At 42.4% G+C, this 27,722-nt stretch overlaps 1 protein-coding gene across 1 annotated transcript in view; it reads right to left on the reverse strand.

Annotated features, from left to right (window-relative positions):
• zgc:152774 (uncharacterized protein LOC553526 homolog) overlaps positions 1-27,722 on the reverse strand; it is a 65,935-nt gene that overhangs the window by 20,499 nt on the left and 17,714 nt on the right. The window contains exons 4-11 of the mRNA XM_007891016.2: positions 26,445-26,662; positions 23,687-23,834; positions 22,281-22,443; positions 20,614-20,742; positions 19,382-19,501; positions 12,627-12,730; positions 5,445-5,540; positions 1,836-1,964 (exon numbers count right to left, since the gene is read on the reverse strand). Coding sequence (XP_007889207.1) covers positions 1,836-1,964; positions 5,445-5,540; positions 12,627-12,730; positions 19,382-19,501; positions 20,614-20,742; positions 22,281-22,443; positions 23,687-23,834; positions 26,445-26,662 — 1,107 coding nt within the window. The remainder of the gene's footprint in view (positions 1-1,835; positions 1,965-5,444; positions 5,541-12,626; positions 12,731-19,381; positions 19,502-20,613; positions 20,743-22,280; positions 22,444-23,686; positions 23,835-26,444; positions 26,663-27,722) is intronic.

Genomic DNA, 27,722 nt, shown 5'->3' on the forward strand with positions numbered 1-27,722 from the left:
CTGAAGGATCGAGCCATTGACTCCCATTCTCATGCCTTTCCCCTGTATTCTTTTATATTTTTTCTTTTCAAATATTTTCCCCTTTCCATTCTGAAACCTATTAACCACCCCACCATCGCCATTTTAACCCTGCTCTCTGGAGCTCCATTCCTGGAGTCTCTCCGACTCGCTCCCTCCCTCCCCTTACTAGGCACGTCAAGAACTAACACCACGCTTTCAGTCATCTTATTCTCCTCCCCATCCCACCTCCCTTGGCTCCCCCAGCTCAGTTGCACAGTCGGCAATGTTGAACTCTTTGAGAAGTCCTTCCGTCGTGAAAAAGGCGGTCTGTAAATGTTATGTTTCTGGAAGGGAAACACAAAAATATTGCTCATGCGGCCCGCAGTCACCTCTCCAAAAAGGAATCTGGCCCGCGACAGCCAATGAGTTGGACCACCCTGCTTTAAACTATCATTTTTGGTAGTATATTCATTGTCCTAAAATCAGTGTTGAAAAAAACTTCTAATTCTCCCTTTGTTTTTGGGAATGATCGCATGTTTATGTCCTCTGGTTACCCATCAACTCAGTGACGAGCGGGAATAGTTTTTCCCTATCTACCTCATCAAAACTCAAAATGTATTAATGTAGAAAAGGGCCAAAAAGACGATGTGCTCCATCTAATTGACTTCAGTCATACACTATGTCCTTCAAACTCCTCAATCTATTTCTTTGACAAATGATTATCTCCTCATGAACTGGCCTGCTCAATCACCTGCCTTGATGGAAATACTCTTATCATTGCTGTCTGATGATCCAAGGTGATCAAAGTTCATGAAGAAAATTTACAGGGGGTTGAGGGAGGGAATGGGATGACACAATCTATAAATCCCTTAGGTGGAATAGATGCAGGAATAAAAATAATATCTGTGCATTTGATATAGCCCCTTATCATGACAGAGAGATATTGAGAGACCAATTTTTTTTTNGAGCGATTATTACCCCCAGAAAAGCAATCTGCAAATCAACTAACAACCGGGTTCCTCCTTACTGCTACGTAAACAGAGGTATCTTACAGAGTAAGGAAACTTGCCCAACTTTTCGCCCTGCCTGGGAATCAAACCCAGGTCCTCTTGCTTACGAGGCGAGTGCTCTATCCACTAAGCTGCAGGACTTCAGTATTGATGTTCTGGCATTTAATGTCATTATTAAGGCAGGCATATGCAAATAGCTTTGTGGTTCATTATTGTGCTAGTGACATCTAGAACAATACAGGAACAATACAGTGCATTCATCATTATTCTAATATCAAGCTGTTCAGTTCAAACATCTCTGATCCTTTCCACAGCACGAAACCTTGGGCAAGTTTCCTTACTCCACATGCCTAATAATCCCTCCAAAACAAAACAAAAATAAATTGGTCATTTTCAATCCACGACTGTTTGTGGGACGCTGCTGTGCGCAATTGGCTGTCGCGTTTCGCCCACAAATGTATGGTCAATTCACTTTATAGTCTATTCTGTGAAGCGCTTTGAGACATCAAAAGACGTGAAAAGCGCTATATCAAATGCAAGGATTATTATTATTATTACAAATGTCCACTGTTCAGTGAATCGTTGGAAATCAGCTCACCACAGCCAGTGAATGCAAATAATTTCAACTGCAACAACGGCCTTAATGTATGTGCAAACAGTTTAACATTTGTAAAATACTCCCAATAACACAACATGTCCTCTATGTAATCATTTAAAAAGCATGGCCAGAGGGGAATGGGACGACAGAATCTAGATAAACCCCCAAGGTGGGAGTCACAAGTTCAGACCCAAGAGACTGATTCCTGCTGTTCTCTTCCCTCTTACCTGAATTTGGAGTCAGGGTTCATATTACAGTACCAGTTTTCTGGCAATGAATCGGGATCAACTTCAGGTGGCAACTTGCGCCATTTCATGCATGTCTCGCACTGCACCCAGGGCTGGTCAGGGGAGCTTCTGCATGGGGAAAGCACATCAGTCATTTCAAAACTTCACTCATAGACAAACACTGAATGCAATTGAGCACATCGAAGGGACGAATGTATGAAATGTTACAGAAGTGATTGTGACTCCATCAGAACGTTCCAAGGCAAAGAGTGAGGAACGAGAGGCTGGTACTTAAAATAAAGAAAACGAGAATCAGTGGAGGTATATTACAATGGATACGCAATTGGTTGACCGGAAGAACCCAGAGGGTGGTGGTACAGGGAATTTCATCAGACAGGGAAAATGTTACCAGTATAATTCCACAGCAGTCTGCTTTGGGACCGCTCTTATTTAATCAAAAATCCCAGATCATAAATGATCTGGAACTGGGAGTCACAAACACAGTGGCTGAGTTTGCAGATGACACCAAGCTAATGAAGATGGTAGATTGCGAAGCTGAACAAGATAGATTACAGGTGGATTTGACCATACTTGGGAATTGGGCAAATCGGTGGCAGATGAAATTCAATGTGGAGAAATATAAAGTACTTCACAAGGGGAGAAAATATCCTGGAAGGGAATATTATTTGAATGGAAGGAAAATAATATGTTTGGAAAATGAAAAGGACCTGGGGGTCTTGATTGATAATAAATTAAAGATTGCTCAACAATGCTCTGTAGCAGTGAGTAAAGCAAACCATATGTTGAGATGTATCAAAACATCAATAGCAAGTCAAAATAGTGGGGTAATCCTGCCACTGTATAAATCATTCGTGAGACCTTACGTAGAGTACTGTGTACAGTTCTGGTTGCCGTAGTACAAAGAGGATATTGGAGAAATCAAGAAAATACAGAGGAGGGCATCCAAAGTGATTGAGGGAATGGAAGGACTGGACAATGAGGAGCAACTAAGTAAATTGGGCATGATCATGCTGGAAAGAAGAGAAGATTGAGAGGTGACACGAATGCTGTCTTTAAGATTCTAAAGGGGCTAAACAATATAGATCAGGACAGGTTGCTTCAACTAGTCCAGAATAGTAAAATAGAGGACAAGGCCTGCAAATGAAGGGGGAGAAATTCAGAATAAATCTACTCACAAACACTATTTCAGTGAGCGAAGAGTGAACCTATGGAACAAGCTCCCTAGGGAGACAGTTGAAGCAGGAAGTGTTGATTCTTTCAAACACTGATTAGATAGTTTTCTTTTAAGAAATAACATTATGAGATATAGTACATAGCTAGTTTGGGACATATGTGCATGCGACCGCCAGAAAGGTGGAAGGCGAACTAGATGGATCTTGGTCTTTGTTCGTCTAGCATTTCTTATGTGTTTATCCAAACTCAATGTCAGTTCCATAACCTTCAAAGTAACAATTTGACAAATTTGCCTACAAAACCTCACTTCATATAAAATGCTGTGAAATGCTTTGAGGCATTTCAGTAATGTGATAAGGCGCTATGTCAAATGCAAGGATTAGTAACTGCAACCTGGAACTGTAGAGATTTGTGGCTTATACCTGTGATCACAGCGCTGTGAGACACTAGCTTGTGTGAAGGGTTGGCGATATAAATGCAAGCAGTTGTGATCTGGAAAAACTGATTTGAGTGGCAAGCATTGTATCCAGGCACTGGATAATAGTCTCGGCCAGATGGTTTGCATTTCACAGCATTTTATATGAAGTGAGGTTTTGTAGCCAAATTTGTTAAATTGTGTCTTGCGTAAGATTGGGTCAGGATTGTTCCCATTAGAACGCAGTGCTGGTCTGACCATGAATGTGAGCAATCAATAGAAGCGCACGTTCTTAAGATCACTTCACCTGGTCAGTCTGCAGCCGGTCAGAATATATATAACAACTTGCATGTATGTAGTGACCTTCGTGCAGGGTATGCTTAACAATGGTGTAGCTTGGGGAGAAAAAGGGAAGTTATTCTAGGCTGCAATCAATCAGCCTTCTTAACTGATGTGCAAGAGGTGAGGCATCTTGAATGTTTCCCAGAGGGTGACTGGAATGTTCAGACAAGATGGGCTAAGTGGCTTGTGCCAGGTTGGACCAGCCTTTTGACTGCCGAAGGGGCCGAATGACGGATTTAAACGTCTGCGGGCTCATTAACAATATGTTATCCTGATTGGCTTATCTTGTTGACAAGTAGAGCCCGTACCCCTCGTGACCATCTCTGATTGGCTTGGGATCTGCCTGTCGCCTGTATCTACTCGTTGGATAATACAATACAAAATTACATTTGTATAGCGCCTTTCACGTCGGAGGACGTCCCAAGGCGCTGGATAGTCAGGGAATTGGATCCGAGCAGGAGGGGGAGCATGGGATTGGGGTAAAGGAGGATGGCCAAAGGCACGGTTAATGGGATGGTCTTGAGACATGCCTCAAAGGAAGCATGGGAGGGAGGGAGTGAGGTGAAGGGAATATGGGATGGAGTTCCGAATGGGAGCCGAGAAGCTGAAGGCCCAACCACCGATGGTGAGGCAGGCAAGGTGCGGACGTGGAGCAGGCTGAGCAGAGAGCACGGACAGATTGCTAAGGGGTTAGCAGGTGATTGAGATAGGAAGGGGTAAGGCCGTGGAGAGCCCTGAAGGCAAGGACGAGAATTTTGAATTGCACCCTGAGGGTGAGGGTGAGAGGGTGGGGTTTAGAGTCACGGAGTCTGGTGCAGGAGAGGACACAAGCTGCAGAGTTCGGGATGATCTGCAGCTTGTAGAGGTTAAGAGTTGGAGAGGCCGAGAAGCAAGGAGTTGGCATAGTCAAGCTTGGATGTGATAAACGCGTGGATGAGGGTCTCGGTGGCCTGAGGGGTGAGGCAGTAGCGGAGCCAGGAGATAAGGCGAAGGTGGGTGAAGGCAGAGCAGGTCATGGTACGGATGTGCGGGAGAAAGGACAGTTGAGGGGCAAACAAGATGCCACGATTCTGGACTGGCTTAGTGAGGTGGAGTGTGCATCCACGGATAGTGATGCTGCCAGTGCCTGGGGAGTTGACTGGACCTAATCAGGAAAGCCTTGGTCTTGTTGATGTTCAACTGTAGGAAGTTAGCTCTCATCCAGGATTTGATATCTGATAGGCAGTCTGTCAGGACAGCAGTAGTCCTGGAATTGAGAGTGGAGGCAGAGAAATAGAGTTGAGCGTCATCCGCAGACATGTGGAAATTGATCCCATATCTGCAGATGACGTCACCAAGAGGGAGAAAACGCAGGTTGAAGAGGAGAGGACCAAGGACAGAACCCTAAGGAACACCACACGGGACAGCGAGGGGCTAGAGGAGAAGCTGTTGGGATATCCGCCTGACGTGAAAGGCATTATAAAAAAGTAATTTGTTGTTGTTGTTTATAGAGACAAAGTGGAGCAGGTGTGAGGGATAGGATCTGAACCATGAAGGTTGAGGTGAGTTGGAGGGGTGGGGGGGGAAGTGGAAATTAGTATACGATTCAGAGAAATACATCCAGGAAACTGAGAATGCATTCACACACTAATATAACAAGATGATGAATGATCACTCACCGTGGCTCATCTATCATCCCTGTGCTGTCAGCCTCTTTGGCCTTCTTTTCTTTGCAGTAGTCATTGAGCTTCTGTCCTAATGCCTGTAGCGTCAATCTGGGGAATAAAAGGAGCATTTAGCCTTTTAATTATGTGTTAATCTGCGTTCTTCACCACAACAGGGAGAGAGGGAGAGGGAGAGAGAGATGCCAACACAGTGCCAGAGAGAGACACTGGTGTTTAGTAAAAGCAAATTCCATTAATACAGGAAATACAAACCGCAACCATCTTGCAATGCCTGGTCAGAAAGCCATATTATTGAATCAATGGAGAGCCAGTTACTGTGATGTCCAACAGGATTCCTTAAGAAGGATTCCTGAACACGGGAGTACAGCTCCAATCTACTTTTGGTAAGCGCCTTGGGACGTCCTCCCGACGTGAAAGACACTTATGTAGATGTAAATCTGTATCATAAAGCTCTTCTGTTTACTCTTGGGTGGAGGCTTGCAGTGTTATCAACACAAGGCCACTTATTTACATCAGCTCACTGAGTATGATATACTGTTACAGTATAACCAAATGCTGGTTGGTCTGGCTTCAATATGGAGCCATCTTCAACCCTCGCTGTCAGGACCTCAAGCTCCTGTGTGGCGATTTGAAGCCTGATGTAGCTTTCATAAGAGAGGACGTAGGAGCTTGGTGGGAGGAAGCTGCCTCTCAAACTGGTTATAAACCTCAGCAGTCTGTGTTTATATCGGGAGGTTACTGACTATAGGATGGGAAAACAGGCCGCAGCCAAAGTTTTGCACATTGACAGTTCCCAGAGGAAATCATTCCTTAGAGGTGCCATTGAACCCACAACAGCTACAACAGGTCATTCACTTCATTGCTTTCTGGGTGATACTGCAATTAGCTGCACTACTTGCCTACAAATGCAGTAACCAACACTTTACAATCTAGTTTGCAATGCTCTGAGACCTCTCAACAAATGATAAGGCACATATCAAATGCATTGATAGGAATAAACAGGAAAGGAGAGAGAATATTTAACACTAGTCCTTATAATACTTTTGTCCCTGAGTCATTACCCTTTGAAAGGGCTACTGAATTCACTGGATTGAGCGAAAGGGACAGCATTTGTCAATCATTTGATAAGATACAGAGATCTATAGTTATTAAGGAGACCGTGAAAGTTAATTCTATGCACAGAAAATTTATTTTGCAAGCATTACTTATTATTGTAATGAAAACAGAAGTCGCTGGGAATACTCAGCAGGTCAGGCTACATCTATGGAGAAGGTGACTTTTCAGGTCGATGACCTTTCAGAAGAACTTATTATAGTGAAGGTCAATGAGGTGAAGTTCCAGTTTATAAAGAAACTAGCTGTACCCGTTGCAGCTACGTGTGCAACCAAGGGATCAATGTGGAAGGTAAAAGGTAGATTTCAGTATTATTATATTTTATATTATAACACTTTACATGATGTAAATGGAGTGACCTCTGCTGCTATGTATCATTTTGCCGTGTTCTTGCCTGCCTTTCTACATCAAGGTGCAGCCGGGCTGTTCTTTGAGCAGGCAATTCATTTTGCCTTGTTTTGCAGTTGTTCCAGCATTGAAGTGCAGACGTGCTGTTCTTTGTTCTTCAGTTTCATTTAATTGGCCTTCTCTCTCTGGCTGGCATTTTTATTTGTCAGTGGAAAGTTTGATTTTCATTTCTTAGGCATCTTCCCATAAGATTAAGAAAATGTGCTATAGGGAGGACTCCTGTGGGAGGAATCCTGTTGGGAGGAGTGCTGGTTTTGAGGACTCGTTTGGTAGGACTCTCAGCTCCCACGACAACTAGAAAAAACTGCCGTAGAATGTTTGATGGTTTTGTCGGTCACTGCCTTGTTGCATGCATACCTCATACTTTGAGGCTTAATAAGTCCCGCTCAGTCTCTCTCTGTCTCCCACAAACCCCCTCACAACACACTATAATATTATATATCGTCTCTCACAGCTCTCTCACTCAGATGCGTTTACTCTCTCTTGCTGTCTCTCTCTCTCTGTGTGTCTGTCTCCCAGTCTCCCACTGTTTCCTTCTCAGTTGCTTTCTCTCTCTGTCTCTCCCACAAAACAGTCATTAAACTTTATAATATTCTAGCTGTTACCTGTTGCTTCGCTTGCAAAGGATCCAATATGGAATGTAGATTGACCCACACACGTAGAAAAACATCTTGTCTTTTAACTATAAACTGCTGGGAGGACTCCTGTGGGAGGACTCCTTTAATGTATTTTCTCTCAGTCGCTCTCTCTCTCTGTCTCTTCTCTCTGTGTTTCTCCCAGTCTCCCCCTCTCTCTCTCTCTCTCTGCGTCTCTCACTATCTAAGTCTCTCTCTCTCTCTCTTTCTCGTAGTGACCCTGTCTCTCCCAGTCTCCCCCCACCACACTCTCTCCCACAAAACACAGTCACTATATTTTATAATATATTCTCTCCCAGTCTCTCTCTCTGGGTCTCTCTCACTATCTCAGTCTCTCTCTCTGTCTATCCCACATGAGTGGACTCTAGCTCTTATGACAACCAGAAAAAAGTGCCATACATTTGTTGCAGATTATAGATGTATCCCTCTGAAAGTGTGTTTTCCTCTGTCACTACATCGTTACAGAATACAATGCATACTTCATATTTTGAGACTTAATTAAAGCATTTTTAAATATAGCTCAACGATAGGAGGTCCCCCCAAAAAATGCCCATGACACTGCCAGTTGCAAGACCTTTCTGGTGAGGTATAAATCATGTCTCTACTTCATGGATACACTGACATACAGAGACAGACACACTGACATTTCGTCTTCATTGGTATGGTGTGGCTCCATGACCCTATCAACCCCATCCTTGCCCGACTCCACTGGCTTCCCATCACAAAAGGGATATAAGATCATGGTCCTCACCTTCAAAGCCCTCCATAGCCTTGCTCCTCCCTTCCTCTACGACCTCTTAAACCCCTTCCAACCTGCCCGCACCCTCTGCTCAGTGGGCTCCAACCTGCTTCACGTACCCAGCCTCACCCATCCCATCATTGGCAGGCGGCGCCTTCAGCCACTCTTGCCCCACCCTCTGGAACTCCTTCCTGCGGTCGCTCCACCTCCCCCATGCCTCCTTCAAGACCCATCTTTATGTTTCAAACCCCAGGTCGCTGCTCGTTTCCTTCTTACCCTTCTTCCTTTCAAACACCTCAATTAAATTTCTTTTTTTCCTTAATGTGGAGTCCTGTAGTTCAGTGATTAGAACACTCACCTCGCAAGCGAGACCTGGGCTCAATTCCTGGGCAGAAAGCGCTGGGGTGAAGGTGTGAAAGAGCAGGGAATTGGGATTAGAGTAGGGAACTGGGATTAGATTGTTAGTTCCATCATAGACTTGACGGCCGAATGGCTTCCTGTGCTATAGTGTTTATTATAGGCTCCCTAGGGAGACCGTGGAGGTAGAACGTGTTGATTCTTTCAAGAACAAATTATATAGATTTCTGTTAGAAAATAATATTTAGGGATACAATATATAATTTGGGACATAACATGTCAAGCGACTGCCAAGATGGTGGAAGGCGAACTGGATAGACCTCGGCAAATTCTTATGTTCTGATGATCTTTGATTCTAATTGCTCCAAATTCATATGGCTCCAAACTCCCTATCTCCAGTGTGGTGCTGAGAGTGCAATCACTAATCACAAATAAGATGTGCTGTCACCAAAGTGGAAGAGAGCAACGTACCCTCCATACCATGAGCTTCAATCCTGAAGGGATGCTGCCAGTTCAGCACAGATCTCAGGCTTGCCCTGCTGCTGTACAAACTGCTCTACTTTTAATGAGGCGCAGTTTCAGTACTGGTTTGTTGGACATTAAAAAATTCCTTGCGCACAATTTGTTTTTGCAATTTTGTACCTGGTTGGATCTACCAGGATTTACCAAGAGAGTCTAAACCTATACAAGACCTCTTTTGCCTTTACCTTCACCCCACCCCCCAAGCATTTTTACACGTGGATTTCTTTTTAAATCAACTTTGAACTAAGGGAATTCAATGGGATTTAAACTCAGAACCTTCTGTTCTGAAGCTCGTGCTTATTCATTTTAAAAGGAATGGGCATGTTGAAATCCTTTCTCAGATCACTGCAAGATCAAGACTGATATACAGTAAAGAATAACTCTGTAAAACCAAGGAAATTACTGAGTGAGAAATGTGAGGGTGAGTTATGTTCTTTCCTGTGGTACATTCTCAATAATGCCACCTTTAAGCAAAGAGAACTGACCACACCATACATGACTGCTGCAATAGATGACTGATGCAATGCCTAACTAATACCAATGCTAACGTTTGAAAAATATTGTTCTACATTTTGCATTGCGACTGCTAATGATGACGTAAATAGTGTTCACTCGAGCCACATCAATTGACTTGAGACTTCAGCCTTGAGATCTGAGACAATTTATATTGATTGCATCAATTGCATTTTTTTTTAAACCTCAGGAATTAAATGGTGAGCTTCTCTTATATATGGCTGCTGACATAGATATATATCATTATCAGATGAGTACATTCAAACAATGTACTCAAAGTAGGGGACGTGGTTTTCTGTAACATGTGATGTGGAGTCAGATGTTCTTCTGCTGTTTGAATAGAACATTTTCATATTCAAGAGTTTCTGTGCTGGAATGCTTGTTTGTTGACTTGGAGGAGGATGACAGCATTGTGAAATCTGATACATGGTCACTCATGTAGCTCCTGACTAGTGTGAAACCGTGACCCCACAAACCGTTCCCTGTGCCCCTATAAGGTATTAAACACTCATCGGACTCTGGCCTGCTCCATGTCCCCTGCCTGACGCCTCACACCATCATCAGTTGAGTCTTCAGCCTTTCTGCCCCACTCTCTTTGGAACTCCATCTCACAGTCCCTTCTCTCACCCCCCCTTTGCCTCCTCTTCGACTGCGCCTTCATTCATCCTCCTATACCCACCCTCGCACATGTGCGTTTCTATTTTACTTTCCACCAACCTGTCATTGGTTTTGATTGTATTTGTTGATTGTGCAGTGGAGTGATTAAAAAACCCCCACATCCAATGGTGCAAGCAGAATGCATCCCTTCAGGAAGAGAGTGTGCACTTCAGTCAAGACAAAGGGAAGTTTCCATAACTAGCATACATATATGGAACTCTGGTTGCATGCTCTTTAGCATGGTGGTGGGTTTCTGCATTTGTCAGCTGACCAAAAAAGACTTTTTAAAAAAATGTTTCAAAAAGTTAACCAAGTTTTATAAAAAAATCATACAAGTCACACATTTCTGACAGAGTTATAACACATTCTGGTTCATTAGTTGAAATGTACAGGCGATTTGTCACAGGCTGTCACAGAACATCTGAGATGTCATTCTGAGGTTTCAGTAGCTGGAGGCTTGAAACGGGAAGCAGGAACATAAAAGCGTTGTGGTCAGTGTCTTACTCAGCCAGTAACACTCTTTGGCATTCTGGTTCAAACTGACTATTTTAAATAAAACTCATTTTGAATTTCTTCTTAAAATTGGGTGTTGGGCAGAGGTACAAAGCAAGCTCGCCCAGTTCCTGAGAGAAGGGGAGGGGAGGAGTGTGGGGGGCTTGCGGAAGGAAGTAGCAGAAATAGAAAGAAACTGACAAAAAATATATTGTTTCTCTTGTCACACTAAAGGGACACAGCACTGAACCCTGAGAGAGGTATGTGTCTCTGCTCAACTGGGAAGTCATTAATCTCATCCTGCTGATTCCAAACAAGTGAACGGTTTGGTTTGTAGCAAATATGCAGACGTCATTTTGAGTTTGAGCGACATTTTAACAGGAAGTATAACACATTATTTTAATACAATTCGGGGGGGGGGGGGGGGGAACTGTGGTTGCAAGATAGGAAGTCACTGAATTCTTGCAATACAGTTAAAAAACAAAATGTAAGAATTTGTTAATGACTATTGGCTACCAAACAGAAATGACAGACCACTGATTCACAGTCAATGCCATTTGGTAGCTTCACAGACAACTGCAAACGTACACCCTCCGATCCAGGCCAGGAGAGGAGACTGCAGCATAGGCTACCACCTCCTCATCCCAGACCTTGGGGCAAATCCACTCAGCTTCTTTTGCTAAGGAAGGAGTCCTTCCTCCCTCCCCTCCCTCACCACCTTGCACGCCCATAAGACATTTCTATCACTTAAGGAAGCTTAACTCAGTGCCCCTCTCCCCCGCCCCCCGTTACAACATGTTGGCTCCATATAATGCCAAGCGACTATAAAATACACAACCATAAATTACATACAGTCACACCACTTTACAGTATATCTTGTGAAGTATTTTATTACGCTTTGACAACATGAAATCGGCGCTTTATCAAATGCGAACATTATTATTTATTAAAAAGAGGTGCAACAGCCAGTTTTGCTCAGTATACTAACTCCTGGGTCATCCTCTTGTGCTACACACGCACAAAACAGGAAGCAATGTCAGGGGTGACCTGATATCCTTGTCAGACATCAGACATGCTTTTTTTAAAGCGTGGGAAGTTAAAATGGATAATCTGCACATAATCAAATCTGCACATAATCAAATCTGCACTATAAAAGTATATTTGGATGTATTGATTTTATGGATCCAACCAACGAGTTATAATGGGGGGTGGGGAGGGGTTCACTTAAGTTACATAAGCTGCTAAGATTGTGCCTTTTAGATGAGAAAATCAACCGAGGTTTCTTCCAGAAGCACGATAAACTTAAACCAGGCCTCAGTTAGGCATTGTAAATCTCAGATGCAGTGTAGAATAAGCTTTCATTTTACAATAGCCAATGTGTGCTGGTCTAGAAGGACAGTATTTGAAGCTGACACTGGCTGCACGAAACAGGTAAGTGTTTACTCCCAACTCAATAAAAATCCACTGTGCAGATCTCCAAGTATCGAGGAATGAAGTCCACAATTTCTTTCACAATCTTCCTGAGGTCCACAGAAACCTTTAACCATCTCCCAAGGTCTACAAAGCCTTTAACCATCTCCCTAAGGTCCAAACAAGATTTTCATCTTCTCACTGAGATCTAAGCAAGCCTTCTAACAATTCACTAAGGTCCACAAAAGCACTACGGCTCCTCCCCTGACAATGATTTGGACAACTACAACCTGCAATAAACAGTCCATCTCTGTGCCTTTCATGTCTTACCTGTACTCTTTCGTGTAATCAAAATTTTGCTTATTATGTGCTGGTTTGAGGAAATTGCATTCGATAACTCCAATTACACCAATTCCACATGCCCTGCTTGTTGACTGGAGAAAAACACAGGGGATAAAATCACTGTTTTGTAGAGTAACACATTTCAGAAACATCCTTCCCTCCACCCAAAAATCCTGCTCTTATTCCAAGCTAAGCCATTTTGGTTCAGTTGATAGCACTCTTGGTTAGATGGTTGTGGGTTCAAGTCCTGCCTCAGGAACTTTGAGCTCATCATGGTCGAGGCTGCTGTTGAGGGATATGAAGCAGAGTTGGTATAAAAGGGATGTTCTCCGACTTGCATGCAGTGACAAGTGGTGTCTGCCATGGAGGGGTGCTCCATGAGCCTCAGCTTTTCACCTTATATATAAATCACCTGGACACAGGAATATAAGAGACTTTTCCAAGTTTGCGGATGTGACTAAGCTCGGAGGTGTTTAAATTGTTTAGAGGACAGGTGAAAAATACACACAATCAAAGATTAATGGAGTGGGCAGAACCATGGCAGCTGGAGTTAAACATTACCAAGTATGTGGTTGTACATTTTGGGATGGAAGATTAAAAGTCGGGAGTAGGTTCTAAGTGGGATTGCATGAGGAAGGGAGAATGAGCAGATAAGCAGGGTTCAAGTTTATATAAATAATAATAATCATCATCCTTACAATTGGTATAGACAGGAAGAGGTCCCAAAGTGTTTCACAGGATATACTACGTAAAGTGGAGTGATTGTGTGAGCAAACATGGCAGCCAATTTGCACAGAGAAATGTTCCACAAAAAGGCACAAAGCGAATGATCAGTTTAATTTGGGGGATTGTTGGCCAGGACATTAGGAACAACTCCCTTCTCTTTTCGAATAGTGCCATGGAATCTTTAACAGGCAGACAGGAACTTGGTTTAATTTCTCATCCAAAGGACCGCATCTCCAACAATGCAGCACTTCCCCCAGCACTGAATTGGAGTGGCAGCTTGGAACTATACGAGTTCCATGTCCTGATGTGTGGTTTCTGACACAGAGTGCTACGAACTGAGCCAGGCTGACACACATGAAAACATTAAAATAAATTTCACAGATGCAGAAAATAATCAACAAAGTCAATGAAATTTAATATGAGGTGTGGGATTATAAACATAAAGAGTGCTGGTCAGACCTCATTTGGATATCAGTGTTCTGTTTTGGCACCCAATCTCAGGAACCCTATTCTGCCCCAGAAAACTGTAGAGGAAGAATCAATAGGGATGTTTAAAAGCAAGATAGACAAGATATTTAGGTAGTAAAACTAAAAGTGTGGCCGCTGACTGCAAGATCAAATAAACTGAATTGGCTCAATGCCCTTCTGTCGCTGATTTCCTAACACTCCAGTCACGTAACGCACACAATATGAAGAATGTAATGGAGGAGATAGAAGCGATAGAAGCTCATGTGAATATATACATTGATACAAACTAGTTGGGTCAAATTGCCTCCCTCCCCATTTATACTCTGTGTAATTCTCCCAGTGTCATAGCCAACAGTTTTCCATATAGATCAATAATTTCCCTCTGAGCTGATGTTGGGACTGTTGTGCGCATACTGACTGATGTTTTTGTCTACAGATTCACAGTCCTTACACTTAACAATAATTGTTGTGAAGCATCTGAGACATGGTTAGGTTTTAGCTACTTGAAATGTACATATTTTGATTTCCTGTAGATTAACAATACCTACTTCATTGGAGACTCATAAACCTGTCCACATCATTGTGATAGGCAGAAAGTCAATGCTATTGTCCTAACCAAACTAATGAAGACGTGGCATGTTGCTCTTTGTGCCATTACTGACTTCAGACTCCTACAGTGCATCTATTCTGGGTTAATGTGCCAGTGCCACTCACTATAAACTGTGTGACACAATAATGTCCTGGAACATTCAACACTCGAGCTGACTCGACAAGCACTAAAGATGATGTGACAATTCTAGGAAACAACTACATTCAGCTGTGGATCTCCTTTGACGTGTGTTCAAGAAAGAATCCCACCATTTGCAAGCTTTCAGTTGAAGTACATGGGCAACTTTGGTGAATTATTTTTATGTCTACGGAAAAGTAGTTGCTTCATTCCAACTGTGCACAAAAATCGACAGCGTTCATTTTGTAATATGGTTTCTCAGAAGTTTAGGTCACTTCTCGTTTTGCTTTAAGCTGATTTATAATTAGAACATTTTTGTTTGAACAGTGAGTGCAGTTTAGATGATTTGGGATAACTTGTTTGAAAGATTTGCAGAGCTTGACAGCAAGAGATAGATAACCAACAAGAAGAAGGTAAAAGGACACAGCTATCCTTTAATGATTAGGTGATGATAATCCTTGCATTTGATATAGCGCCTTATCACATCTTGAAATGTCTCTGGTTCACAAAATATACTGTAAAGTGAACTGACTGTATATTTTGTAGGCAAACTAACATAACAACAGCAACTTGGATTTATAAAGCGCCCTCCACGCCGGACGGTGTCTCAGAGCGCTTTACAGTAACGGATCCCGGGACCGAGCCACGGGGAGGGGGAGGAGCCAGGGGGAGGGTAGCTCTTTTGGGGATAGGTATTGGCGGAGACGGGCAATGCGTCGGAGGTGGTAGAAAGCGGTGCTGGTGAGGGACTGGATTTGGGGGAGGAAGGATAATTGGGGGTCGAACCTGACACCTAGCATGTAGGAGCAGTCGGCCATTCGGCCCTTCGAGCTTGCCCCGCCATTCAATCATGGCTGATCTTCTAACCTAACTCCAGCTAATAACATATGCCTTATCCCCATATCCCTTAATCCCATTTGCAATAAGAAATATATCTATCTCAGTCTTGAATATGTTCAAGGACTGAGCGTCAACAGCCCTTTGGGGTAGCGAATTCCATACATTCACCAGCCTTTGAGTGAAGAAGTTCTTCATCAACTCTTTGTGACCCCGGTTTTAGTTTCTCCAACCAGGGGGAAAAAATCTCCCACTATCTACTCTATCATGCCCTTTGATGATCTATAGGTTTCTATAAGATCCCCTCTAATTCTTCTATATTCTAGATAATATAGGCCCAAATTGGTCAGCCTATCCTCGTAACTCATCCCCTTTACCCCTGGTACTAACCAAGTAAATCTGCACTGCACCCCCTCCAAGGCAAGTACATCCTTCCTTAAATAAGGAACCAAAACTGCACACAGTATTCCAGGTGTGGTCTCATCAGGACCCTATACAGTTGCAGCAAGACTTCCCTACTCTTATACTCTAATCCTTTCATAATGAATGCTAACATACCGTTTGCCTTCCTAATTGCTGCTGCCTCTGCAGACTAACTTTCTGTGATTGGTGTACAAGGACTCCCAAGTCCCTCTGGACGCTAACACGTTCCAATCTCTCCTCTTCTAAAAAATAACCCGCTCTACTGTTTTTGCTCCCGAGGTGTATGACTTTGCACTTCCCTACATTATACTTCATCTGCCACCTATCTGCCCAATCACCTAACCTATCTATGTTGCGCTGCATTTTTTAAATGTCATCCTCTGTGTTGACACTTCCTCCTAGTTTTGTGTCATCTGCGAATTTAGATATGTTAACTTTGATGTCCTCATCAAGATCGTTGATGTAGATGGTAAATAGCTGAGGCCCAAGGACTGATCCTTGTGGCACTCCACTAGTCACAACCCGCCAATCTGAAAAGGACTTGTTTATGCCTACTCTGTTTCCTACCCGTTAGCCATTCCCCAATCCATGTTAATATGCTCCCCCCAATTCCGTGGGCCCTTATCTTTTGGACTAACCTTTTATGCAGCACCTTATCGCACAGCAACAACAACAAATTACACTTGTCTAACACCTTCACTTCGGAAAGACATCCTAGGGCGCTGGACAATCAAAGGTTTTGGACCCGTCTTAAGACCCTCCCTTCGATCACTTGCCTTCCTCCCCCTGCTTTCCACCCTCCCCGATCCCTACCCCCAGCTCAGTCCGAAACACTGATTGTCTAGCGCCTTCAGACGTCCTCCTGACATGAAAGGCGCTATACAAATGTAATGTTGTTGTTGGAACATAGGGAAGTTGTGGGTGGGTCCAGGAGGGAACGGAGGCAGGGAGGACGGTAAGCGAGGAGGAGCAAGCAGGAGTAGTGAAGGATGGAGGACAGGAGACAGGGTATGTTGGGGGAATGGTAGCTCAGGTTGGGGGTGGCAGCCAGAAGCGTACATCGTGACTGAGAGCGAGTGATGAGTCAGCAGGACATGGTCAGCCCAAGGATATGGTGGGGTGCATAGAGCAGGCTGCATCAGAGCCAGAGAGAAGAATGGAAAATGGACTGCACCTGGTCTCGTGACTCGCATGCGCCTTATTGTTTTTTGGGGAGGATTATTACCCCACGAAAGCGATCCGCCATCAACTAACAGCTGGGTTCCTACTTACTGCTGGGTAAACAGAGGCGTGTGTGTGGAGCAAGGAAATTTTGCATAAGGATTTGTGCTGCCCAGGAATCAAAGCCAGGTTCTCTCACTTGCGAGGCGAGTGCTCTAATCAATACTCTACAGTGCTCCACGGTCTTGGTATCTGATAACAATGCATAATCAAGTCCTTGAGACGGGTTTGTCAGCAGAGGTTCACAGCTCTATTAACATTCTCAGACATTCTCATAGAAAATCCATCCACTGCAACTTCATAAGAAATAAAGTAACCTGACCTGGATGGTTATTTTCTGAATGTTTGTTTAAGTCGTTTCAATCAGATGCATTTTTTTTGCAAAAAAAACAGATTAAGGGAGGGATTCTGACAAAGAGAAAGAGAGGGAAAAGAGACTATTTTCACTAATGGGTATAATTTGGAAATTATCAACATAAGAAAAAAAGCATTTGCTGGAAATGTGGAAAACCTAAGGACCATGAAAATCATACTAGTCCCACTCCCATGCTCTTACCCCATAGGCCTGCACATTTTTTTCTTTAAGTACCTATCCAATTCTTTGAGATGTCTAGAAGACCTAAGGTGCTATATCAAATATAAGGATTATTATTTTTACCTTTTTGAAGGCTAGTATCGAATCTGCTTCTACCACCCTTTCAGGCAGCGCATTCTAGACCGTCACAACTCTTTCAGTTAAAAAAAAAGTTTCTCCTAGTCTCCCCTCTGCCAATTATCTTAAATCTGTGTCCTCTGGTGACCGAGCTGTTTTCCGCTGGTAGGTATGTCTGTGACCCGTGGTCACAGTCTTAAGATATCTACCAAAAGAAGCAAAGGGGAGGTTAGAATAATTTTTTTCACTCAGCGAGTTGTTCGAATTTGGAATGATCTGCCTGAAAGGGTAGTGAAGTCCGAGTCGATAACAGCTTTTAAAAGAGAACTGGATAGGTATCTGGGGAAGACGGGTTTGCAGGGTTATGGGGAGAAAGCTGGTGATTGGGGTTAGTGAAAGTGACGCTCTGTCAAAGAGCCGGAACAGACTCAATGGGCCGAATGGCCTCCTTCTGTGCCGTAACATTCTATGAATTTATGAACCACCTGCCAGTGGAAACAGTTTGTCCCTATTTACTCTATCAAAACCCCTCATAATTTTGCATATCTCTATTAAATCTCCCCTCAAACTTCTCGGCTCTAAAGAGAATAATCCCACATGAAAATTAATCGATAAAAAATAATAATCACCCAAATATTAAATTTTTGGGTCACGTTGTTGGAATTGTCTTTTTGTGTATATTGTTGTAATCAGCATTGTAGATCACTTTGGGAATGTTCCAAAAGAAATCCCTATTCTCACCAAAAATGACACATTTTTGTGCATTTTCTCCCTTTTTTAAGAGAAAATACAAACTCCCCCTAAATACCAGAATTTTAATGTTATGAATAAAAGCATAACTTTAACGGTCCTTAGGTCTCCCACAAATCCCTGCTGAAGCTAACTCAGTAACAGCATTTAAAAGGAAACTGGATAAATACAGTATTTAGAAATTAAAATGTATGAGAAAGAATAAAGGGAATAAGATTAGAGCAGAGAGCTTCAGAGGAAGAATTAACACCAACATAGACAAGATGGGCTGACAGGTCTACTTCTCTGCTGTAGATTTTCCATCATTCTATGAAGTCCTAAAGAGGAAAATGTGGTGAAAACCATAATGTGATAATTATCACGGGTGATAACATCATCCAAAATTTCACGTGTCGATATCCACAGTTTACATTAAAAAGGAACAAAAACGTCAGAGTGGAACCAAAAAAATTAGGAATAGGAGTTAAGGTTCCACTTGGAGCAACACCAACAAATTGCATTTATATAGTGTCTTCAGCCTCTCGCCTAGTAAGCAAGAGGATTCCCAGGCAGGGCGAAAACTAAGGCAAGTTTCCTTATTCCACACGCTGTTTACCTAGCAGCAAGTAGGAACCCGGTTGTTAGTCGATTAGCGGATCGCTTTTCCGGGGGTAATAATCCCTTCAAAAAATTTTTACAAATAATAATTTGGTCACTCAATCCGTGAGTGTTTGTGGGACACTGCTGTATGCAATTGGCTGCCATGTTTCTCCCACAAAATATAGTTAATTCACTTTACAGTATATTCTGTGACGTGCTTTGAGACATCTTGAAAACATAAGGCGCTATATCAAATGCAAGGATTATTATTATTATCCAAGTAGCATGCATGTTCTGTGGAGCATTGATTGTGCTTTTGAAATCCAACACACAAGAGGTATTCATCAAATTAATTCTTACCTTATTCTGACATCCCACTTTCTCATAGGATTTCATGAGCCGGTTTCTGTGGTACATCATTATTCCGCAGTGCTCCTTATTTTTGCAGTTAAAACCAAAGGTTATTCTTACACGTTTATTCTGATTAATATTTTCAGGAAAAGAATAGAATTGATGGGGCATTGATATATAACTTTTACCCTTTGTAGAGCTCTTGCCAACCTGCGTCTAATACTCTTCAGAATTAGGTAAGCATGAGGCTTCCCTCCAGAGAGAGAATACACTCTCCATTCCAATGAACATCTCTTGCCTTTCGAATGTACAGTGAGAAGCATGGAATTCTCAGTTTGGTTTGGATACTCTTAAGCATGGTGATGATATTCCACATGTCGGACACCCAGCTGAGTAAACATTTTTTTCTGTCTGCTAGTCTGGGCGATTTTCTGTCTCCTTCAGGAAAGACCTCATCCCAAACACGCCTCCCACCACGCACAAAGAAAAACTTAACTTAACTATTTGTGATTTACTTATTGAGGATCTTTCTAATTCTTAACCAGATGCTGTACAAACAGATTTTTATTTCATGTCAACCTTTCAACACTGTTCTTAAATGCACTGGAAGTGAATGTCTTAAAAACTACGTGTGCGTTTTTTTAAAGAGGTCTCTAAGACAAAGCTCATTGGAGCAGAGGGTGCACAGGAAATCAAAGCACCAGACAGTCACTTTGCCATTGGAACACAGAAAGACAGCTCCCTTTCAACCATTCGATTAGAGTGTTCCTAACTATCTTTCCTGCTGGGCAACAATTACCAAGCTCGCAACATTTTCTTCAGGCCTTGAGGCACATGAGCTAGGAATGGCTGTGGGAAATTAAGACAGGCACAATGGAAAAAATGCAAGATCCCTTATGGACAGTGGATCAGGAAGAATAAGAGGCTGGATGGCAAAAACACACAGGGAGTTGAGATGGGGAGAGTGGGAATAACTATTACCTGAAATTCTTAAATGAAATCCCAAGTTCAACACAACGCTCAGTTAAAGCATTATCCCTGGGGTATCCACACTGCAGTTTGCAGAGCACAGACAGCTATTTTGCAATCTGATCAGATCTAATTACATGGGGGAAGAAATCTTTGTAAATACCAGATTCGGTGGGCTGAATGGTTTAATTCTGTGCCTTTCTTTCTCTGATACTATCCTCATAATGCCGTCGCAAAAACAACTTCTTATCATTGCAAACCCAAAAGGATACGCTGAAACTCGGCTTGTAAACATCATGTTCAATGTGAGCCAGACTCTTGGTGATGAGCTGGGTCTTGACTTTCTTTTTACACAGGACGATCTGCATGCGAGGTTTCAGGTACAAGATGCTGCAATAAGCCTGGAACAAGATACCAAGAGAAAATTAGTCGCTGCTTTGAAAACACAATGAGACTAAAGACAATGCTGTGGTCATCATCCATGAAAATAATCCTCATTGTCTTCTTGACACTAGCAAACTGTTGATACACAAGTAGCAAGCATCTTATCCGATTGAGGATTTTAAAATAATAAAAGGGATTCAATAGGGTAGCTACAGAGAAACTATTTCCTCTAGTGGGAAATCCAGAACAAGGGAGCGCCATCTTAAAATTAGAGCTGGGCCACTTAGGAGTGTAATTAGGAAGAACAAAGTCCAGTGGAAATCTGGAACTCTCTCCCCCAAAAAGGCAATCAATGCTGGATCAATTCAAATGTTCAAGACTGAGTTGGGTAGATGTTTGTTAGGTAAAGGTATCAAGGTATAAGGGGCAAAAGTGGGTAATTGGAGTTGAGGTGCAGATCAGCTGATCTAATAGAATGGCATAACAGGCTCGAGGGGCTAAATAGCCTACTCCTGTTCTTATGTTCCTATATTATTAGCCACCCGCTCAGGTCAGGCTTCTGTGCATCAAAGTATTATTATTATTACTACATTTATTCAAGAGTGCCTGTATTTACACCTTTGTGCCCATGGTGTTTACAATACTGTGGGGCATAAATTCACACCTGCTAAAGTTTACTTGCATCAATTCCATCTGGGTTCTCTGGAGAGTCTATCACCAACTCTACCAGTATGGTAATGAACAAAAACCCTCAGAAGTACAATGCAGTGGTTTCTCAGACTTGGCTACTGGACACCTTTGCAACGTCAAATCATTCTCTTGCAATTTCCAGAGATGAATGTAGACTAGCAGTTCCTAGGACTGTAATAATCAAGCCTGAAGTCTCCCCCTCTCTTGAGATCATGAGAAGTAACAGCCTGTCGAGAATCCAGGGTCCCACAAAGGACAAGCTTGTCTCCCAAATCTGGAATCTGTGGGGAGGCCGACTAAATGCAGTGATGCTGTGATAGAGACCTAGATACAGGTATCCATTTGTCCCTCATTAAACCTCACGTTTAGTTGGGCCTGAAGGAGTTGAGAAAGAGTCTTGGGCCTGCAGTTTGATTATTGAGATACCCGTCATTAGCTCATTTGACATGTTGGGGTGGGGCAAGCCGGGCTGGGCGGGGGACATCAGATTCCCGAGCGGAGGGAGCAGAGTTTTACATTGAGTTAGCAGGTCACAGAGGTAGGGAGAAGCAAGGCAATGAAGGAATTGAAAGTGAGGACGAGGATTTTGAACGCTATCCTCTGGGAGGATGTGGAGACAGTGGAGACAGGCGAGGATGGGGTGATAGGGTCACGGAGTTTGGTGTAGGAGAGGACACAAGCTCCCATCAGCAGTAATAACATTCTCTTCAATGAGCCACTGTTGGATTTCCCCGATTGTGTACTGGTAACAACATGCTCAGGGAAGCCTCAGTGAGTGAGTGTCAATATTAGCTAATTGGGCCTTTGTACTTTGGCTGCTGGCTGTCAACAGAGCAAAACATTCCACACTCCAAGAACAACTCACCCTTAGTGAGTAGTCGCTTTCAGGAATCTGTTGGTCGAGTCTTTCAGGCCGGAGGGAGGTTTTCTTCCCCTGATTTACCGAACTTTCCTCAGAGCCGATATCTGGGATTCGGATGTCGAACGGGTCCGTTTCAAAGTCCAGTTCGGGTTTTCCATCTTTGTTCCTGAATAAAAATTCAAAAGCTATTTGTTCCCCACAAACTAGGATGGCACGGCAGCCTGACGTGGGAAACATCTGGCTCTGAACTGGTCATGCCAAAAATGTTAAGGACTTTTCAGAATCACTAGCAATAATCTGTCATCAGCAATGATACATTTCTAACCCAATGGCGCTGTGCATAACCTCTGTAACTGTTTGTCTGTGTTCAGAAAGGTTAGAAAGGTGGGTTCATGCCCATTGTTATCCACATGGCGAGTGGCTGATCTGAACCAGGACATCAGAGCAAGATTTAGAATGGAAAATAAGCACTAAATCCAAGGTAAAGGTATAAAATCATAAATAGAGAACAAAAAAAAGCTGGTAGTTCTCAAACATCTCCTAACTATCATTTATAGTGCTGCAATGGCAAAGCAAAAGAAACAAGATATCAGCCAGAAGAATGGTGTGGAATGAGAATCTAACAGAACTCAAACTATTTTGATTGTCACACCAAATACTCGTCACTACATTCTAGAACAATCTGTGAAGTGCTTTGAGACGTTTTGATATAAGGCCCTATACTGACTATCATTATAAATAACCTGCAAAACAACAATAAATTACATTTGTATACTGCTTTTCACGTCAGGAGGACGTCCCAGGGCGCTGGACAATCAGGAATTTGGAACTGAGCAGGGGATTGGGATCAGGAGGGGTGGAGGGCAGGGAGGTAGAGGTAGGAGGGTGACTGAGGGAGCGGTTGAAGAGGAGGGTCTTGAAGGAGGCAATGGAGAAAAATGAAGGGACTGTGGGATGGAGTTCCAAAGGGTGGGGGCAGAGAGGCTGAAGGCCATTAAGAGACTTGAAAAATGGGCATGCCTGATACAAAATATAAGCTGCTCAACATGATGGAAAATAGTATAATTTAAATGTTACTGTATTTGTACGTATGCCTAAATCGGCACTCCAGATAACGTATCACTGATCCCTTTTGCCATGAAGTGACGAGTTATAAGCAGTTTACTGAATTACAAATCACTGATAAATCTTTGCAGCCAGTTCATGTGTCTGATACAGCAGTACTCCAAAGTAATAATAATTATCCTTGCATTTGATACAGCACCTTATCACGTCGTTGAGACATCTCAAAGCGCTTCACAGAACATATCGTAAAGTGGATTGGCTGTATTTTATGGGCGAAACTCAGCAGCCAATTGCGCACAGCAACCACAAAACCTATGCAGTTTTGTGCTGGATTTTCTACCTACCTTCTGATGTTCCAGATAATAATCCGAGTTCCTTTCTTGCTGGTGATTGTATCAAATTCCTCGAAGAGCTCCTCCTGTGTTTTGAAGAGTGAATATTGCAGGATGGCTGCCAGACTGGGCTTGGAGTCCTCAGTAATTATCATGTTCTGTGCTTCCAAAGTTAAGGAAATGTTCATCTTTCAAAAGGCATGGAGGCAGAGAAAGTAAAGATCTTAATAATAATAATCCTTGCATTTGATATAGCGCTTTTCACGTCGGGAGGATGTTCCAAAGTGCTTCACAGAATACACTGTAAAGTGAATTGACTGTATATTTGTGGGCGAACGCGGCAGCCAATTGCACACAGCAATGTCCCACAAACAGTCGTAGATTGAAAATGACCAATTTAATTATTGTTTTTGGTTTTGGAGGGATTACTATTAGGCTCTGTGTGGAGTAAGGAAACTTGCCCAAGGTTTCGCCCTCTGCCTGGAATTGAACTCGGGTCTCTCATTTGCAAAGCGAGTGCTCTAACCACTGAGCTACAGGACTCCACGAAGTAGAGAGAGAAATGCACAACTTGTATCTTGGTTACAAGTTGTGTATTTCTCTCTCTACTTTAGGACCTTATTATAAATTTATCTGAAAAGATATGCGGTAGAAAAGCTGCATTATAGATTCACTAGTATGTTATCAGTTATGAGCATTTGAAGTTATTATGAGACTTGAGAAGCTTGGGCTTTTTTCGCAAGCTGAGAAGGTTAAAAAGACATAATAACCCTTACATTTGATGTAGCACCTCATCACGTCTTCGAGACGTCTCAAAGCGCTTCACAGAATATACTGCAAAGTGAATTAACTATATCTTGTGGGTGAAACTCGGCAGCCAATTGCACACAGCAGTGTCCCACAAGTCGTGGATTGAGTGACCAATTTATTATTAGTATAATTTTTTTTGGAAGGAATTATTACCCCCAAAAAAGGGATCCACCAATCGACTAACAACCGGATTCCTACTTATTGCTAAGTAAACAGAGGTTTGAGACTATGAAGGGTTAAGAGAAGTAATAGATGTTGACACTGTTCAGCAAGTTGGTAATGAGCTAGAACACGTTTAAGAAATGACAGAATAAAAGTGGTTCCTTTACAGAATGTGGAATTCCCTGGCACAAACTGCAGTTGAAGCAGAGTTCACAATTTCTCCTACAAGGGAATTAGATAGATGCTCGTATCCAGAAGACGAATGTAAAAGGGTACAGGGAGAAAGCAAGAGAGTGGGATTAGGTGGCTTAGCTTATGTGCAGATATGATGGACCGAATATGTGATGATAGCATTCTGTGATTCTAAGTGGAGAGAAACACTGTCTCTCAAGCCTCCACTTTCTCCACAAACATGAACAAGTCTAACTGCATCCCTCATCACAACCTTCTTTCACAGCTGCTTTAAAAAGGTCCCGCTGTATAAAGTAGGCACAATTAAGAGTTAACAACCACAGAGTCATCAAGCAGCCACAATCTAATAAACTGCTCATTCGGATACACTATTAGAGTGTGAATTTAATGGCTAATTGTCAAATTGCATCAAGGGCATCAGCTGCAGTTTAAACCTTCATCCTAACGTTGTCACAGGTGAACTAATTGACTTCATGGTGCATTACACAAAGGGACTCAAAGGACTGTCTTCAACACTGCATAACAAATCTCCAGGGAACAAACACAGGGAAATAAAGCACGACACAGAGTTGAGTAAACTGAAAAGAACACAACACAGAACATCCAAAGACACAGGAGCTCTGCAGATCAGTTTCACACGTGGAACTGTTATAATAATAATTATCCTTGCATCTAGGATAATTATTAATATTAATAGCACCTTATCGTGTCATTGAGACATCTCAAAGTGCTTCACAGAATATACTGTAAAGTGAATCGACTGTATATTTTGTGGGCAGCCAATTGTGCACAGCAGTGTCCCACAAAGTTGTGGATTGAGTGACCAAGTAATTTTATTTATTTAGTTTGAAGGAATTATTACCTCCAGTTAGCGATCCGCCAATTGGCTAATGGGTTCCAAGATATTGCTAGTAAACAGATACATGTGGAGTAAGGAAATTTGCCTAAGGTTTCGCCCTGCCTGGGAATCGAAATCGGGTTCTCACTTGCGAGGCAAGTGCTCTAACCAATACTCTACAGGACTCTGTTCAAGAGTTCAGAGCTGAACTCCACACGTACAGCATACACGACATTAGCTGTAAAGTGACGATTTACGTATCAAACCCATCCAAATGGAACAAAGTTTGTTTAAAAGCTCTGGGAGAGGGTTGCCATCATATACCGATTGTTAAACAAATACATCTTTTTGTTACACATTAGAATGTTTTTTTCATTAGACATAATAATAACCCTTACATTTGATGTAGCACCATTAGAAAGAGATAAGAGATAATGAATAAATCACAACCTTTAGAAACTATCTGATGTAGACCCCTACCTTATCCTTGGTGTAACAGGGCCAGTTCATGGTATCTCTGTATCTCAAAACAATGAGGAATTGTCAGAGCCCAAAGAGCTTGTGAGTCTTTGGGATTTTCAGTCACTAAGAAGTCCATGGTGACTTGGGAAATCAATATAACAGAATACTCTCAAGAATCAATACATACAATGGACAGGATTAACAACAAAAAATGGTGCACTGAGCAGGAGAACCCAATTCCCTGATATTAAGACAGGTGATAAATTGAAGCACATATTTACAACATTTCCAGCATGAAAAGGATATTATTCTGTTGGTTAAAAGGCACGATGGGGACGATGACTGCTTGTGCTTTGATCTTTTCCAGGTAGCTCTGTGACAGGAGGCCCACACTTAAAGCTCCACCATTCTTGGTGAAGACTATAGCATCCTTTCCAAGCCGCATGGAGCCAGATTTAAATCCGTTCCCATACATTCCTATCGGCAAGTGTTTTCTTGTCCCAGTTTTGGAGGTAAAGCCAAAGCTGTGAAAACAAAGTTGAAGTCCAAGGTAAGAATGGATGCAAAGTCATGAGACAAACAGTAAAAATGTTCTTTCTCTCAGTTTGTTCCACCTTGTCTTTTCATTGATCCATTAAATCTATTTCTCAGCTATTGTTACAATAACTTGCTTTCTCCCACTTTCTATCTTTGATCAACTTTTTTTAAAAAAATAACTCACATTTTAATAATTAAAAGGCTATGCAACAACAACTTGTATTTATATTGCACCTATCACAAAGGATGAATGTTTCATAAAGCCAAAAGTGTTAAGATCAGAAGGAAGAACTTTTAAGGGTTCAATGCAGCATCAAGGAGAAATCATTTCAAGAAGGATTCGAAGCATAGAGAGCAAAGGCGTTTTATAATAATCTTTGCATTTGATATAGAGCCTTATCGAGTCATTGAGTTGTTTCAAAGTGCCTCACAGAATATTCTGTAAAGTGAATTGACTACATTTTGTGGGCAAAAAACAGCCAATTACGCATAGCAGTATCCCAAAACAGTCATGGATTCAGTAACCAAATTTTTTCTTCTTAGAAGGGATTATTACCCCAGGAGAGCGATCCGCCAATCAACTAACAACCGGGTTCCTATTTACTGCTCGGTATGCAGAGGCGTGTAGAGTAAGGAAACTTGCTAAATGTTTTGTCCTACCCAGGAATCGAACACTGGTCATCTCGCTTGCGATTGCGAGATGAATGCTCTAACCAATGCACTGCAGGATTACGTGATTTACATGACTTCTTCACTAAATTGAAAACTAAATAGCTTCAGCAGTGATTATGAAAGAGATTAACAAGACAAAGCAGCATGTTACATGAAATAGTTTCTAAAAGCCGAGGGGGAAGTGAGAAGAAATTTTTTTACGCAGCAAATTGTTCGAATCTGGAACGCATTGTCTGAAAGGGCGGTCGAGGCCGAATCGATAACTACTTTTAAAAACGCAGTGGACGGCTATTTGAGGAGGACGGGTTTGCAGGTTATGGGGAAAGGGCTGGGGAGTGGGATTGACATTACATTGCTCTTTTCAAAGAGCCGCAC

Source organism: Callorhinchus milii, unplaced genomic scaffold, assembly GCF_018977255.1.
Source record: "Callorhinchus milii isolate IMCB2004 unplaced genomic scaffold, IMCB_Cmil_1.0 Scaffold15, whole genome shotgun sequence".
Taxonomy (NCBI): Eukaryota; Metazoa; Chordata; class Chondrichthyes; order Chimaeriformes; family Callorhinchidae; genus Callorhinchus; species Callorhinchus milii.